Source organism: Lontra canadensis, unplaced genomic scaffold (assembly GCF_010015895.1).
Source record: "Lontra canadensis isolate GAN:19392208 unplaced genomic scaffold, GSC_riverotter_1.0 scaffold74, whole genome shotgun sequence".
NCBI classification, from domain to species: Eukaryota; Metazoa; Chordata; class Mammalia; order Carnivora; family Mustelidae; genus Lontra; species Lontra canadensis.
In genome coordinates this window covers 6361593-6379907 of record NW_022631068.1, presented here as the reverse complement: position 1 = coordinate 6379907, position 18315 = coordinate 6361593, and the positions used below count along the sequence as shown (strand labels likewise).

Below are 18315 nucleotides of genomic sequence, written 5' to 3'. Positions count from 1 at the left end.
ATTAGTTTTGGCTAGTGTCTTTAGAACTGTAAAGAAATTCCCCTCAAATGAGCTGTGTCATCAGTATCAGTTAAGTTAAAAATTGTGGGTATTAGGAGAGACTGTGTACTCTGAGGAACTAACTGAGGGTTTTAGAGGGGAGGGGGTGGGAGGTTGGGTGAGCCTGGTGGTGGGTATTGTGGAGGGCACCTTCTGCATGGAGCACTGGGTATGGTGCATAAACAATAAATTCTAGAACACTGAAAAGAAATTTTAAAAATAAAATGTTAAAAAATTGTGGGTATTTAACAATGTAACCTCTAGTAATTGGCAAATAAATATTTGTTGAATGCATAAATGAGTGAATAATCCAGATGACATTCCAGAAATAGATCCTTCTTTCTCTTCCCTCCCTCTTCCCACAATCATAGTCCAATATTTGGTTTTGGTATAGGCTCTTAACTGTTATTTTTGCTCAATTAGTTGTTTGTGTGAAATAAAATTCAGCTGAGCTCTTTTTCCATGGAAAAAAATGAAAACACAAAATAGTGCAATTTTTAAATGAAAATTTAAGTTCCTTTAACATTTTTAATGAAGTATTAATATTGAAGTTTTTGTTTGCTCCAATTAATCTGGGCTTCAGTTCTAATAATGAAAGAACAACATGAAGGCCCAGATTTAAGAGTGCCCGGCATTAATTAATCAGAGGCCAGTGCATTTTCTACTAAACTGATTTAACTAAAGCCTTCGTTTAATATTTAACACCATGTCTGGCATTGCCCAATTATGATAAACTTCAGCACAGACTATCTCAGGCAAAGCTCAGGAAATTTCCACTAGGGAGTATTTCCAAAGTCAAAGGAAGCATGGAGACTTTCGTACCTAACAGCATCTTACACGTGGTTCTGGGAACTTTCTCTAGGACGCCCCACATTTATTCTCCTCCAGCCCTAAGGGCCTCCTTAACATTGGCGGGAGAAAGTAAAACCGACGGGCTTTTTCTCCGGTTTAAATTTCCCGGGGTCAAAATACCCGGATTAAAGCCGCGGTCAGATTGATAGGGAACTTATCCAATAGCATTGTAGAGAGGCGTATCCTTACACGGACGCTCCAATCGGCACGCAGAGAGTCGGCGTCTCCAAGGTGAACGCGGAAGTAAGCACGCCCCCATGGAATCGCTCGTGGAGCACCTTCAGCGCTTCTCCGAGCTTCTGGCAGTCTCCCGCACCACCCACGTCAGCACCTGGGACCCCGCAACCGTGCGCAGGGCCTTGCAGTGGGCTCGCTACCTGCGCCACGTCCATAGGCGCTTTGGCCGCCATGTTCGCATTCGCAGGGCTCTGGAACGGCGGCTGCAAAACCAGTGGAGACAGGAGGGCGCGTCTGGGTCCGCTCCAGTCCCCGGGTTGACGAACTTCCAGGCCCTGGGGCGCGGTGACCTCCTGCTGTCTCTGCGCCTGCTGGAGAACCGGGCCCTCGGGGATGCCGCCTATCACTACCTGCTGCAGCAGCTCTTTCCGGGCCCAGGCGTCCTGGATACCGACGAGGAGGCGCTCCAAGGCAGCCTGGCCCGCCTAGCCCGCTGCCGTTCCGCCGTCCAGTTGCTGCGTTTCAGCAGCCCGGGAGAGAAGTCGGCGCTTGAGGACCCAGTGCTGAAGACCCAGGCGGAGCTGCTGCTGGGGCGTCTGCGGGAGGTGCCGAAGGCCGAAGCCGAGGGCCCCAGCACGTTTCTCAGCACTCTGTGGGACCGCTTGCCTCAGAACAACTTTCTGAAGGTCATGGCGGCCGCGCTGTTGCTTCCCCCGTCGTCTCCCCGGCCCCAGGGAGAAGAGTTGGAGCTGGGCACCCCCAAAACGCCCGGAGACGGGGCTCAGGAGCTGGTCCGTTGGCTTTTGGCGAAGTCGGATGTCCTGGCCGCCTTTTGCCACAGCCTCCCGGTCGGGCTTCTCACTTCGGTGGCAAGCCGCCACCCCGCGCTCTCCCGGGCCTATCTGGGTCTGCTTACAGACTGGGGTCGGCGCCTGCACTACGACCTCCAGAAGGGCACTTGGGTTGGAGCTGATCCCCAACACGTGTCCTGGGAGGAGCTCTACGGCCGGTTTCAAAGCCTCTGTCGGGCCCCTCCACCTCTGAAAGACGAAGTTCTAACTGCCCTGGAGGCCTGTAAGGCGCAGGATGGAGATTTCCAAGTTCCGGGTGTCAGCATCTGGACAGACCTGTTGCTAGCTCTTGGGAGTGGGTCATGATCATGCTTTTGGGGGGCGGAGCGGGGTGGGGGGAGTCTTAGGTCTCAGCCCAGGCCCCAGTTCACTATGGGCAGTGTTGTGTTATTATTTATATGTATGGTTTACAAAATTAAAATTCCAGTGCTTGCACCAGATCTCTACCTTCTTGTGTCCAAAATATTATTTTGCGTGCTAATTTATAATAGGCGGAATTATAATTTACAATTATAATTTGTAAAGGAACTGGTTTGTACTGTCATGGCTTTTGTGGATAGAGGAGTGATGTTGGAAGCATCCTGCTTAAAGCCATGAGATTAACAATAGTTTGCTTATTAGAAGGCCCCTTTCTAAGAATGCTGGAAAGATATGTACTTTTCAAAGTGACAAAACACCTTTTTTTATCTATCAGTATGGCTTAGGTTCCCCCACCACCACCCATTCCTGAGTGGTGAAGAGTTTTCTTTAACCAACAACCTGTGTTGTCAAAAAACATGTTGGTTTGAACTAACTGGCCTGTTTGGAGTTTAAACGCCGGACTTTGGCCTTTTAAACCTAATATCCTAATCAATTAACCAGCCTCAATCTGTATTAAAATTCTGTTGTTCAACAAATTTGTTTTTATTTCTGCAAATCACTACTCTCAAATTCAGAGACCAAACTATTTTTTTTTCTTTTAGCCAAACAGTACTTTAACGCACTGACTTAAGGATGAGAAAAAAATTGTTCAAAGTGTAGTAAATACAAATACATACCCTTGGATTTAGCATTTGATGGTAAAAGAAACCAAATGTGAATTAGAAGACCCAGGTTTTACTGTTTCAGCCATTGACTAGATCAATAAATCACAATCTTGGTGCTACAGTTGCCTCATATGTTAAACAAAGTGCTTTAAATAGTTAAGTTTCCTCATTTTTTCCTTAGTGGCTGCCCTATGGGGACAGTTAAGAATATTTGTCTCATGTGTGCAAGAACCTAATTTTGTGAGTTTACCCAGATGCTCCACAACTGGCAGAGTGATTCCCAATCACCAAATTTAAATGTTTTATTAGAGGGATATAACTTTGCATTCATTAAGATATTTTTGTCCCTACCCAAGTAGTTTGGTAGCAAGATTTTTTGGAAAACATAGGGATATTCAGAAAGTTAATTTCTAACTTCAGAAATGGAGTTAGAATGAGTTGAATAATGTAGAATTTTTAACTCTGTAGTAGAACCTGGAGTAAGCTACTGTTCTACTAGCATATACACTTTTTTTTTTTTTTTCCCATAGATAATCCTGGGTTAACAGTAGCAAGTTCTTTTTTCCTGTGGTCTGATTCCTTTTTCTGCCTCTAATCCATGTAGACCGTCTTTTTTAGATTGCCTGCCATTAATGCAGGAAGAAAGGCAATTCCTTCTGTCAGTTACATGAACTGTTTTGAGGATACAACCTACTGAAGTTCTATAGGAGCAAGGCCTAATATTGACCCATAACCCTAAATCCCATAACTCTAAACTTTAGCTTTGGAGATTGGCACTTTGTAAACTTATTTCCATATTTCTGTAGCTATATTGCACACTTTACTTAAAATGATAATAATTGATACAGACTTAAGAAAATTTTAAAATCCATTTCTATACTTAACCACATCTTATTTTAGGCTCTATGCTATGTTCATTACATAGATAATCTTGTTTAATTTTCATAACACAACTGTATTCTTATAAATCAGCATAGGCTAAAAGAGATCAAGTAAAATACCCAAGGGCACACAGAAAATAAGCAACATGAGAGCAGAAGCCCTATCTGGTTTTTTGGTTTGGTTTTGTTTTCCCCCAGAACCTAGCACAGTGCCTGGCATGTGGTAGGTACTCCAAATGTTTGAATAAATGAAACCAGGATTAGAAACTTAATCTGTATTCTCCATCTTATTTTAAACAGAATTAAATATAAACTATGCTATTGATCATAGCAATCTTCTCTAAAAAACTATAAAAAAAAAGTAAGGGAGAAATGGGAAATTGAGTAAATAACTTCAAGCTTCTCATGAGTTAGCAAATAAAATGACTTCATGTCTCTTATTGCTCTTGCTATTATCGGAGGACACACACCTCAATGTTCTCTTTTGCACTTCTTTTGGGCTAGTATATCTATTGAGTATATTAGAACATTTCAAATCTAAATGTTGTATATGTTTGGGCTACTTACAATGTTCTGAATCCAATGGAAAAAACCTAAGATTTGGCTTTTGGTGAACAAATAAGGCACATGTATGGTGTCATATAGTTTACAAAGTTTTACAATTAAATCATCTAGCAGAACCTCTGTAAGGGCAATGTGCTGTGAGCTTCCAATTTATTGAGACTCAGGAATTAGTCTCAGGGTAGCAATTTGCCCAACATTGTATGGCTCTTATGTGGTAAAGTCAATCTAGATCTGGATCTTTTCTAAATTAAATTGCTCCACAAATCTAGATGCTTTTAGGTCATTAGTGACTTGAAAACCAGTATTTAGTTAAAAGGTCTGTAGCATCATTATAAATTCCAAACTAACACAGAGTCTGGCCCATGGTCGACATATAATGTATATACATAAAATTTAAAATCCCTTTTTGTTCCCTGTATTTTTTCAATATTTTTAAAGTTTGGCTTATTACCACCTGCTATAACTTTTACCACGTTATTTCACTCTCTAAATGAGAGTTTATTCATCTGTTAAATGGAAAAATGCCACCTTTTCTACTACTTACCATAATTAAAAGATAAAATGATAACATATGAAAATGGTGTCAGAAGTTATAAACAGGCATATTCACTTCTCTAGGTTGATAAACATAATGTGTGTTTATAAATTATGATCCACATTTAATTCATTAGTATTTTTGAAAAGCAACTATACATAAAAATGTAATAACTAAGAATGAAATTTGCTAGATTTGACCATTAAATTAAGTTTAAAAATAAAATGAGGTTAAGATGATCTTGAGAGTTTAATGTAGTAAATACATTTTTATAGTATAAATAACATAATAACAATATTAAAGGAATATCCTGTCACCTTGGCACTATTTTAATGTCTATGTATTCCTTTCTATCTTTTGGTCTATGTTCACTATTTCTATAGCTATAACATATACATACTATTTCTAGATTTTATAAAATTATCAAACATTTTCATGTTTAGTCTTTAAAAATAAAATAAGGAAGATTTGCACTAAGTCCTGAATAAATATTAGTTAAATGCTTTTCCTAAATTTAATGAGATGGAAATGTTGAGGTCTATTTCCACCTTTATTATCTTAACTTTTCTAATGGTAATTTGTCATTGCATTTCTGGGATATTTAACTTAGTCAAGTGTATTCACTTTTTAATATTCTGTTCAATTTCATGTATATTTTGCTTAGATGTTTTATTCTCAGTTCATAAGTAAAGTTGGTCTGTAATTTTTTATTCTTACTTTTATTTGAAATTAAAATTATGGTGTCCATACTGTTAGAATTATGGACTATTTCTATTTTTCTTGTTGTATGGAAGGGTTTTACAAAATTGGAATGACCGATTGAGAGTTTTGTAGAATTATTCTCTAATACAATCTGAGCTTGATTTTTTAAATTACTAAAAAAATTTAAATTTGTAAGTGGTTATAAGTGCTATTCACACTTCAATTTCTTCTTAAGTCAGTTTCAGTAAGTTACATTTATCTAAAGATTTATTTCATCTAACTTTTCAAATTTATTGGAACAAAGTGATTTTTTTTTTAATCACTGGTATTTTCTTAGCTTTTTCATCATTAGTGTGTCTGTAGTTCTGGGTTTTTTTGTTGTTGTTGTTCTTTATTTTAATTTAACCTGTCTTTGCTTTTTTTTTTTTTTTTTGATTAGTCTCTTCAGATGTTAAATGTTACATAATGTTACCAGAAAACTAATACTTTATCATACATTTTTTCCTTTTCAAAAGTTTATGCTCTTATTTTACCTATTTTCTTTGTTTTATTCTGTTCTTTCCTTACTTCTTAAACAAGAATATTTAGCTTATTTGTAACTTTTCTTTTTGTATTATTATGTAACATTTAAATTGTCTTCAGGATTCTGCTTTCACCACATGTGTCATGTTTTGGCATATATCTTTTTTGATACATAAGAATACCTCAGCCCTCATTTTAGCTAGAAATGGCCACCCAATTAGAGAGTAAATTTCCCATTTCTCTTGCAGTTAGGTATGACCCTCACACTAGGTTTGGACCAGCAGTGGGTAAGCAGAATTGATACGCACAGTTTAGGGTTCACCCTCTATGAATATGAAATCATTTGCCCTTATGTCCTGTTCCTTCCTTCCAATGAACTGGAATGTCAGTATGGTTCTAGGGAGCTACTCTGAATCGTATGGCTGACTGCGACGGGAACAACCGCTGTGGGCCCAAAGATGAAGCCGCATGTTTTCAGTCTCCTCACATCTATGCCTTTGGAGGTACACGTTTGGCAGGGGGTTGGAGGGGTAGGGTGAGAGAGGTGGCTTGGAAATTTCCTTTATTTCCTAAAATTCCAAGGAAGCTTTGAAAGTACGTTTTGTTGAGAATCTAAATGTTTGTAGCTGTTGAGCCCTACCAAACATACAATTATGGCTTTGCCAGAAGTAGAAGTCTTTAGTTTTCCTTTAACCCATAGCAACTTAACTTCTGCCCTCAATACTTGATGCCAAGTTTAAAGGATAATTTTCTGGTATCAAGTTATTTGTCCTCTCCACAACATTAAACGTACTGGCATATTAAGTAGTTGGTAACTATGAATGCACGGTAATGGAGTAAACAATAAAATAGGAATAGGAATTGAGTAAACATTTCTTTAGAGTGTTATCCTTTGGGTCTTATCTTTAAGAAACATAAATAATTTTCCCAGTGGCTATAAAGAGGACAAATCCAAACAAAAAGAGTGCAGACCTCAAAATGTGGTAGCATTTTCAAACTGTTACCCAGCAATCTGAAAAATCTTCTGAAGCTACTTCCTTGCATTTGACATGGATCCACCTTCATCGATGTCAAGATTTAGTTGCTGTGGTTAAATTGCTCAGTTTCACTTGGTTTTTATAACTCTTTTACACACTTTTGGAGCTCTGAAACAGTACACTGATGCTCTAAAGTAGTAGCCAGTTATAAATAGAATGACTCATTTTCCCTAGATAATGGTGGATATAGGATATTTATATTAACATAAATTAGTTAACATAAATGGTGTAGGAAGAAGCATTGATTTCTCTTAGGAATTAATTGGAAGTGATCAATCACTATCTTAGAAGTGTGGCAGTAATATCATTTATCAGGTGCTAATTGTCATTGTGGGCTAAGAATGCCCTTTCGGCTTAGAAATCTGGTGGCCCTAAGGGAAAGCAGCTTGAATAATTACAATAATTAATGTGTATACAACTGGATCTTGAAGCTCCATTACTCTTAATATTGGGGTAAAGATTTGAGTTTAAAAGATCTTACAGGGTTTTAAAGTCTCATTGTGGTTTTATCTTTTTATCTCATCAATGATCAGGACTTTAATCTCAGAAAAATGTTATATAAGGTAATTCAGAAGTGTAAGCATAGGGATATAAAAAATGAATAATCAGGTGTAGTTTACATTTATATAAGTACTACAGATAGGATTATCAAGTTCTGAACAAGGTCTATTATAATCTCAATGTTAGGGACATATCTGAAATTTGTACTGAAATTTGGGTTTTAAACATCAATATTTAAAATAGATTTATCCTGGAGGCATATTTATTTGTTTATCACTACAAAGCCTCCTCACTATATCCTTCAGTTTCATATTTGCATTGCAAATTTTTACTCATTTATTTGTTCAAATAGCATTTGATCACCTACTTACATGTCAGTCTGTGATTTAATGCACTAAAACTGATTATAAACCAATTTATTTAGCTTACATATTTTTATGTTATGAACCAAATTTTTTATTTCTTAAAAGAAAGTACATCTGGAAAGCAATATGTAAGGTATGGATATATGTGTAAATCAATATTGGATATTTTACCTCCCATAATTGTTCGAAGCTCTATGGAATAGCTGTTGAAATATTCATTATTATACCAAGCATCTGACATATTATCAATACTTATTTTGTAAGATATTCTGTTTGAGACTATGCATGCATTTATGAGCATTGACAATATGCCAAAATGGAATGAGAAAACAGAACGCTGTTGGTCTTCACTGAATATAGATGCGCCATGGACAAGAATTGGTAAAAGGTGTTTGCTAATCTTAGATAGATTGGTTACCTTAAAAATGTTAAATGAATTTGAATCTGCAATGGATGTTAAGATAAAATTTCAAATAATCTATTACTAGTATATTGACTGTCAAAAAGAAGAACAGGGAAAACAAGGAAGACTATAAATTATTTTATAGTTTCCTTTAGAGATAAAGTGATCACATAGTTTTGCAATAAATATTCTGGGCCAAGAAGGCAGTATGTTTCCTATCTTGTATTTTAAAAAAATATGTTCTCAACCTTTGATGATTTTAAAAAATAATCAGTAGTTTGCATAGATATTGATAGCCAAGAGTGGGGATGAGGTTGGAGGTGCACATTGTCTGGCCTGTTTTTCTAATAATTGCAAAAACATGTGTTCCTGACATTGCTGGTTTGAAATTGTTGTTGGGAACATAAAATAAATTACAAGTGACTAACAAGAGCAATTTACAAAAGATACACGATCTAGTTCACTAGTCAGCAGGCATATGTTGCATATGGAATTACTATAGTAACCGAAACTAATCGAGAGCTGGCGCCATTTTCTAATTATAGCTGGAAGCCCTGGACGTTGTGTGCTGCACCAGTAAATTGGCCCCAGTAGATTCAAAATGATTTCACTGTTTGTCATTATAGACGTTAGCTAAGGCAGGATATTTGAAGAATATGGCCTCTGTAATTTGTTAAAGGTATTATACCCATTTTTATAGTCTAGTTCTATGAATGGAATATTACACTTCATATTACAATTAAAAAGGCATTTATAATTCCATTTAAGAGTTTTAAAGATTAAAGAAAACAATGATTTTTTTATGGTGAGGGAACTAAAGCACAACTAAGGACACAAAAAGGGGGGAATAAAAACCTCATTAAATGGCTTTTGCTTTATGACTGATTTTTATCATAAAACACTATCTCTGGACAACTTTGGATAAATTCCTTCATTGCTCTAAGCTTCCAACTTTTCATTTATACAATTTGGATAAGAATAATTACATCTTCCTTCAGCAAAATAACCAAGTGCATGAATATTAAAGAACTTCTTTTAGGCATTCTTTTAGGGTAGATCTATTGGTGATACATTCTCTTCATTCTTCTTCATCTGAGAATGTCTTGATTTCCCCTTAATTCCTGAAAGATAATTTGGATCAGCTATAGAATTTGACATGGCTTTTCTTTCAGCATTTGAAAATGTGCCCTTCCCTTTTGGCATTTGTGGTTTATGATGATAAACCTGTCATTTAAATAGATTTACCTCTATAAATAAAATGTCATTTTTCTCTTTCTGCTTTAAGATTTTTTTCTTTGATTATAGTTGATGGAAGTATCTTTGTGGGTTTCTTTGGCTTTATCCCATTTGCTCAGCTTTTCTAAAAAAATTTTTTTTTAGTGTAGTGGACACACTATATTTCATCAATTTCAGGTGTACAACATAGTAATTCAACTCTATATATTATACTATGCTTGCCACAAGTGTAGCTACAATCTGTCACTATACAATGCTATTGCAATATCATTAACTATATTCCCTATACTTTGCCTTTTTTTCTCATGACTTGTACATTCCATAACTGGAAGCCTCTATCTCCCAATCTCCCTTTCACCCATTTTGCCCATTCCTCAACCCCCTTCCTCTGGCAACCGTCAGTGTGTCTCTGTATTTATAAATCTGATTCTGCTTTTTGTTTGTTCATTTATTTGTTTTGTTTTTTTTTAGATTCCACATATGAGTGAAATCACATGATATTTGTCTCTCTTGGTCTGACTTATTTCACTTAGCCCAATACATTTGAGTTCCAACCATGTTTGAATCTATAGACTTATATGTCTTTTGCCAAATTTGGAAAAATTTCAGCCATTATTCCTAAAAATGTTTTTCAGCCCCACACTCTTTCTCCTCCTTTTCCATGAATCCAATGACACAATGCTAAAGATTTCATTACACTTTAACAAGTCACTGAGTTCTGCTCATAATTTTTTCCCCTGCAGTCTGTTTTTTCTCTTTTCTTCTTGGGGGGTAATATCTGTAATTCTATCTTTGAGTTCACTAATTCTTTCCTCTGTTCCCTCAACACTGTTATTGGGTTCTTCCATTGAATTTCTAATTCAGTTGTATTTTTTAGTTCTAAGATTTTCACATGGCTCTTCTTTTTATCTTTTATTTCTTTACTGAGATCCCTCCTTTTTCCCCATTTGTTTTAAGTGTTTGTAATTGCTTATTGAATCATTTATATAATTGTTGCTTTAAAATCCTTGTCAGATAATTCCAACACTTGTGTCATTTTGGTGGTAGTGTCTGCTGATTGTATTATCTCATTTTTCAAGAATATATTTTGATGAGACAAGTTTATTTTTTCTATCTAAGGGAAAGAAAAATGTAGCTCCTTGAAAGTTAGGTGCCCTAGTAGAAGATATTATTTACAATGTTAAGATCAGGGTCTTTCTGCATAGGGTCCATTAACTTTTTCTGTTGAATTCCATTTTTGTAATGTTATTTTTTTGTATGTTATATTGTATGTCAAATATAATTCAATTAAAAAATCACTTAATCAAAATATTTACTTGCTTACTTATACCTACCTATTCGTACATAATAGATACTGCCTACTATTTATCTGCTTGCTTATTTACTGTCTACTTACCTGACTCCCTATCTATACATCTGTATAGATATAGATATGTATACAGGTATCAACATGGGTATAGACATAGATCTATCCATAAAAAAGTATCTGGCAGTTTAGCTGAATTTAATGATGGTTATTGCTAAGTAGTAGGATAGGAAAGATTTTTACTTTTTTTGTGTGCTTTTGTTGAATTAAAGTAGTAGGCATGCAAAATTTTTATAGACAATGAGAGTACCAAATATTTTTCTTAAAAATAATCTTTATAAATACAATTAAGGAAATACGTCAATACAGTCACCATTTAATTTATTTGGTAACCATCACCAAGGTGACTAGATACATCAATTTTATACTCATCAGTGGGGCATTGATTTGAAAAATTTTAAATAGATCTGTAGACTCTATGGACCTGATTTATGTCTTCTTTGAGAGCAATTGTGCAACAATCAGGTATATTTTCTCTCTGGACTACTAATACATAACATAACAACAGAAGGTACAAAGAGAAGTCAGAGAAAAGAGACAATTGGATAAATGATAAAACAAAATGTATGTATATGTTGCTATAAACAATTATACATAATATAAAATTAACAACCAAACTTCCTTATTCATTTATTTATTATTAATTTATTTATTTTGCTAGAAGTTGTTTTTCTTTTTAAAAAGTTAAGAGAGGTGACAGACTTTGTTTATAATTAGAAGATCTGTTAATTGAAAATGATTTGTATGTAACTTTGAGATGGAGGTACCAAACGAGTTCCTCTCAAACTTTCTTTTGAGTCAGAAAAGACTGATTTCTGCAACCGGAAGTTGCAAACTCTTGGCATGTCTTAAAAGAGAACACATTTGGTTAACAATGTTTATTAGTTATCAAGTAAATCTCTACCTTTTCTGATATCCTAATTATGGATACATACATAAAGATACACAGTGTTAAGATTAGAGGAAAGAAAGAAAAGAGAGAATATAATAATTACTCAAATATCCTATTTTACATTAACTGAATACATTGAAATTTGTTCATTATGCCTTAAATATTCTATGAAATTTCTGCGTGAGTAAACAATAAATGTTTTACAATGGCTCTTTGAAGGTATAATTATGCATGGTGACTAATTTAAACAAAAACAGAGTTACAGAATAACTTTCCAAAAAATGGGCCCTCGTAACATTTTGAACACAGGTTATTATTTGTATGTCCCATAGTGATTTCTTCAGCCTATTCCAAAGGATGGAAGTTGCTAAGCTTTAACTAAGTCCAGAAACACCTAAAAAAGGATTTTTTTTCTTTAGTCATTGACAATAGTGCTCTTCATTCTGTTCATAGCCAGCTATGGATGGGATTCATTTTTTTCAAAGATTTTATTTATTTATTTGCCAGAGAGAGAGCACGTGCGAGTAAGTGAGCACAAGCAGGGGGAGCGGCAGGCAAGGGAGAAGCAGGTTCCCCGCTAAGCAAGGAGCCTGATGCAGACTCCATCCTAGGACTCTGAGATCATGACCTGAGCCAAAGGCAGATGCTTAACCCACTGAGCCACCCAGCTGTCCCTCATTTTGTTTTTAATTTCCAACCCGTATTAGGTCATAGAGAAATTAACTAAAATGGGTGACTTCAAGTTGGCAAACACTCTCTACTCAACTAAATTTTAGTTAGGCTCCTCTGAACCCTCTTTCAACCAATCTTTATACTTGACCCCTGTCCAGGTCTGTCTTTGGCCTGCTCAGCCCAGTCTTAGCAAATAATCCTGCAAAGTAATCTCACCTTTGATATTTGATCACCCTTGATATCTGATAAAGTTCTTCATCCCCCACTTTAAATGTCTAGGTCCTTGGCCTGTCTTTACCAAGAATCCTGTATGGCCAGTTTAGCAAGAATCTCCTTGTGTCTGATGTCTCCTCTTAGTAATTTTCCACCTGTTGCTCCCTCACCCTACAATTCTTCTATAGATATCAGGCCATCTTTGAGTCTGATATCTCCCCTACTGCAATAGTATTGAGTAAAATATTCCTTACCAAGTATCAGAATAATGTTTTACATTATTAAATGTAAATATTTAATATTTAAATGTAAATATTAAATTAAATTTAAGTTTAATTAATTTAAATTTAAATATTAATGTAAAACATATCTTACATTATTAAATGTAAAACATATTAAATGTAAAACATAATCTGATACCCTACAAGTATCAGAATAATGTTTTCTTTAATAGAGTCACAGTAGCCAGATAAATCAAACTTAAAGATGTCGTTTTCTGTGGTTTTCTATATAGTCTGAGCATAGGTAAGAAGATACAGAAACAAGTATAATGCTTTTTGCTTTAAAATTCATAGCCAGTCACTGAGCAGATGATTTGATGAGCACTGGCAAAAGCAGAAAGTAACTAGCAGCAGCTGGCCAAGATTCACTAAGAACAAGTTATGAAAACCAAAATTTTTTCACTTAAGTGAAGTTTACTAGGCTAGTATTCTTGGAAATGCCATAGGCAAAACTTACCATGATTTGGGCAAGATATTGGCAAAATATTTCAGGGAAGCTTTGTGTCCTCAGATGGAAGAATATGAGCTGGGTGGCTGTTGGTTGGGTCCACTGATTGTATGAAGTAGCCCTCACTCTCCCACCCACCCTCTGCACACTTGATTGACTCTATTATATAAGTCTGTTTTATGTTTGTTATAGCACTTATCACTGTGTGGAATTCCTTGTTCATTTATTTGATTAGTCATTTATTTCTTCACAGCACCATGTAAGGTGATCTCATTATCTTCCTCCTTTTGCAGATAAGGAAACTGAGGAATAGAAAATTAAATAACTCAGTCAAAGTTTTATATATATATAAATATATATAATATATATTTATATATATAAAACTATATATATATATATATATATATATATATATATATATATGAATGACTGCTGCATAATACCACCTTCCTTAGCAGGGATTGAAGATGTTGAGTTTTATGGACTCATTTGTGGATGTTCATGACTCAGAAAGGCAGAGAAGATACTGAGTATATGAGCACTAGAATCTCTTCTAAGCTCTGTTCCATGGTGAGGATTAGCCAGGGAAGGGAGCAGAGTGGTGTATGCTATTTAGATGTTTTGGGTTCTGGAGATCAAAGTGACTGGGAAAAATATAAGACTAATATTAATGAAGCAATCATCATTCCAGCATCTGAAAGGCAAGTTCAGTGATCTATGCAAAAATCCTAAAATGATTTAGATAGTTGGCAGGATTTAGTAGTCTAATGGTGCTAATACAGAAATAGAGCTGTTCCAAAAGATGGTCAGTTAAGATACATTTTATAAATAAGTGTGAAAGTCTACTGGTCCACTGACAACTGCAAATATAAAAGTAGAATTTAAAGAGTTAGAAATTGGCATACAGCATTTGACATTAAATGGCTTTGAGAAATGATGGTTGTACGACTTGATTTGGTATCCAAGAAAGTTAGCATTAAAATTCTGTCCTTAGTTGAAAATAGAGCTATCCTATGACCCAGCAATTGCACTACTGGGTATTTACCCTAAAGATACAAATGTAGTGATCCAAAGGGGCACATGCACCTGAATGTTTATAGCAGCAATGTCCACAATAGCCAAACTATGGAAAGAACCTAGATGTCCATCAACAGATGTATCAATGAAGAAGATGTGGTATGTATCTACAATGGAATACTATGCTGTCATCAAAAGAAGTGAAATCTTGTCATTTGCAATTACGTGGATAGAACTAGAGGGTATCATGCTTAGGAAAATAAGGCAATTGGAGAAAGTCAATTATCATATGATCTCCCTGATAAGAAGAAGTTGAGAGGCAACATGGGGGGGTTTTGGGGGTAGGAAAAGAATAAATGAAACGAAATGGGATCGGGAGGGAGTCAAACCATAAGAGACTCTTAATCTCACAAAACAAACTGAGGATTGCTAGGGCGAGGGCGTAGGGAGAGGGTGGTTGGGTTATGGACATTGGGGAGGGTATGGGCTATGGTGAGTGCTGTGAAGTGTGTAAACCTGGCGATTCACAGACCTGTACCCCTGGGGCTAATAATACATTATATGTTAATAAAAAAAAAAAGTTCTGTCGTTTGCCTTGGCTTTTTTCTTTGACACTTACGTCTTACACACTGAGAAAATCACTCAGTTATGGTGCAAAAGGAGGAAGAACAATCTTCAGAGATAACATACAGGAAGATGAGAGGAGGACAAGAGGAACATTATGTCACAAAAACTGAAGGACAACATTTTAACAAGAGGATGGTCCATGGTGTCATCTGGAAACAGAAGGCCGAGAGGAACTGAAATAGCCTTGCATTTGACTAAAAGATTTTTGATAAATTGAGAATAAGTAGTTTCTTAAGGTTTGAAAGAAAAATAAGACAGTTTTTAGAAGACTAAAGGAAGTTATCAATGCAAGAAAAACACAGAAAACAGACCCCAGACCCCCTGACTGACTTGGAAAACTCAATGCAAATAGAAGTATTCCAGCGTATTTACTCAGAATGCAATATTTGAGATGCAAGTTAGACCCTATTGACCAACAGAATTGGTTTCTTCAGGGAGAAATGAGGATCAAAGAGCACCTACTGATGGAGTCCTTGTAAAGATAAATAACAGTGTATGAAAATATTGAGAGTAATGTTTGCAATATGGTAAATGCTCAATTAATGGTTACATTATTATGGAATGATAATTGTAAGAGGCCAAAGGTATAATATTTTAGGGTGTGCATTTGTGCGTACATGTGTGTCTAAAGTGGTTTTGTGCATGTTTGAAAGGGAAGTATAGTGGAGATTTATAGTATATGCCTTCTAGTGTGCGGTGCCTCAGGTAACGGCCCTTGCTTTTGCTTTAGGAAAACTATCCTGACCCTTTGTATATAGCCTAGTGGCACTCTGGTTAAGGTGCTCTGCTCTCCCATAGACCAAAACATGAAAAAAGTGGTTGGAGTCCATTCACCTTAATCATGGTGTCCTGGCCGACTTGAGCTCATCGTCTGGATCCTTCGAGCTTCTCTGGTTTCTGGCTCTTTCCTCTTTTTTCCAGTGATTCCTGTAAATCTGTGAGGAATTTATATACTTCCAATAAATTTTCTTTCTTATAGGTTGGCTAGGGATAATCCCTGTTGTTTGCGACCCTATAATCCCATCTGATATAAAGAGGAACCAGGAAGGAGTTAGAGATTTAAGACATTAGGGAAAGGACAAGAGTGGGTAGAGTTCAAACACAATGAATGGAAAAGTTATTTTGGAGAGGAGGTAGGCTCTGTTTCCCAGAGCATTACAACGTCCTGGAGGAGAGAGAGCAGGACTGTAGACAAGAGTGTGTGGAAGCAAAGTGTATGAGAGAACTCACATATTAAAAAAAAAAAAAAGCCACGAGATAACCTTGATCTTGGTAAAGAAAATATTACACAGTCACTCGCTGTAAGTGAGGACAGAGGGAAGGAAGTAGGATATTAAGAAGAAAGAAGGTATGAAATAACCATAATGAGGTGTCTTTTGGAAAGAGAGAACTCATAAAACTAGAAGGAATTTCAGGCCTTGATAGGGAAACTTCATATTAAATCATAGGGGAGAGAGCACCGAGTATGCTATTGTTTTCTTCTCATGATAAAGCCATCCAGTATAAGTAAACCTCAACTAATCCAGATTCTTTGGCAGCCAGTGATGGTGAAGAGTAATTACTTTATATCAGCCAAGTTAAAAAAATTAGATTTTCAGTCACAGTAAAATGTTTGAGAGTAAAAGAATAATGAAATCCTGGGAATTAGTACTATGGTGAACTCCAAGCATAACATGCCCTAAAGAAACAGAAAAATAATCACCTCCATGTCACATCGGTGAGAAAGGTGCAGGAAACATTACTTAACCAGCTGCCTCTGTCACTGAAATATTGAGGAGATTAAAAGGGGAATCTTGAATTATTTATATGTAAGGCTATGACTTCAGAAAAAATACCTTCTAGTTCTTACAGATGATTTGATCTCAATTCACTAAGCCAGAGCTGAGCAATAGAATTTCTGTGAGAATGAGATGTTCTGTAATGGCAAAGATAATTTTAGCATGTATAATCTGTGCTGTCTAATTTGGCAGCTTCCTGGGTCTCCTGAGTACTTGAAGGATGCTAGCATGACTGAGGAACTGAAGTTTTAATTTTGTTAAAGTTAATTTTAATAAAGTAAAATTTGAAGAGTCATATGTGACTAGTGGCTAATATATTGGACAGTACAACTCTAAGCCATAAATATTTTATTCATCTAGTGATATTCTAAAATTACACATGCAATATCCAAGATAATCCAAATGGATGGTAGAGATAATCTAAGAACAGGTAAAATAGTTAGGATTCAATTATAGTTTCAATTTGTTTGCAAAGGTGCATTAATTTTTGTTACATAGGCTAATGCTTCCATATATTTCCAGTTTAAGTTAAAATGATAAATCTCTAAATTCTAGAGTAACGGAGACAATTATTATCAAAACCAACATAAGTACTAATGATAATTTAACATCTATAATATACTTTCAGCTGTGTAGTATGTATTGTTGTTTAAGAAACAGTTTCAGTGTAAAATATCAGAGAACTGGGGAGAGTGGGTGTCAGAGAAAAAATAATTCAGATAGTTCTCTCCTGGTTCATATACCTATCAATGCAACTGTAATATTTGAGATTTTCTTCCTTCCAGAAACACTTAATCAAATGAAGAAAATAGCATAAGTAATTTTAAGGTAGAATAGTAAAAAGCATATAAGAAAGTATGGAAAACTGATACACACTGATAAAATTTTAGGCAGTAAACAGAAAGATATATTCCTGACCATGAATTATTATACAGATGATCATTCTAGAAATATAAACATGGAAAGATAATAATTCATATCTGCTGAGACTCTTTTGTATAACGAATATTTAAGTAATCCATTAACAACCTTTTTTTAAGGCTTATGTAAAAAGAGTCAAAGATGTAATTTCTTATGAGAGATTTCATAATGCAGAAATAAGTAGCTTATTTTTATTAAGATACAGACTATACATTTTCTGCATCTGTAGTATTTTTCATGCAAGTGGGAAAAATATGATATTATTTCTTAAAGGTACAGAGAATTATGATTAAATTTTTCTTAATTGACACTTACAGATTTTTGGAGGGGGGGAATGATTCATTCTTATCTTTGAAGGATTTACTGATTGGACTGAGAGACCCACTGATAGATTCTGCTGAAATACTGAA

The 18315-nt window shown here is 35.5% G+C and overlaps 1 protein-coding gene across 1 annotated transcript; it reads left to right on the top strand.

Annotated features, from left to right (window-relative positions):
- The first annotated feature begins 1100 nt into the window (after window positions 1-1100).
- On the top strand, window positions 1101-2357 carry FANCF (FA complementation group F). Its single transcript, XM_032881220.1, has one exon. The coding sequence runs from the start codon at window positions 1149-1151 to the stop codon at window positions 2223-2225; it is 1077 nt and encodes a 358-aa protein (XP_032737111.1). The 5' UTR covers window positions 1101-1148; the 3' UTR covers window positions 2226-2357.
- Window positions 2358-18315: the final 15958 nt, after the last annotated feature.

Bases quoted from the DNA above. Each gene is read 5' to 3' on its own strand.
- FANCF (XM_032881220.1), top strand. From the start codon at position 1,149: ATGGAATCGCTCGTGGAGCACCTTCAGCGCTTCTCCGAGCTTCTGGCA.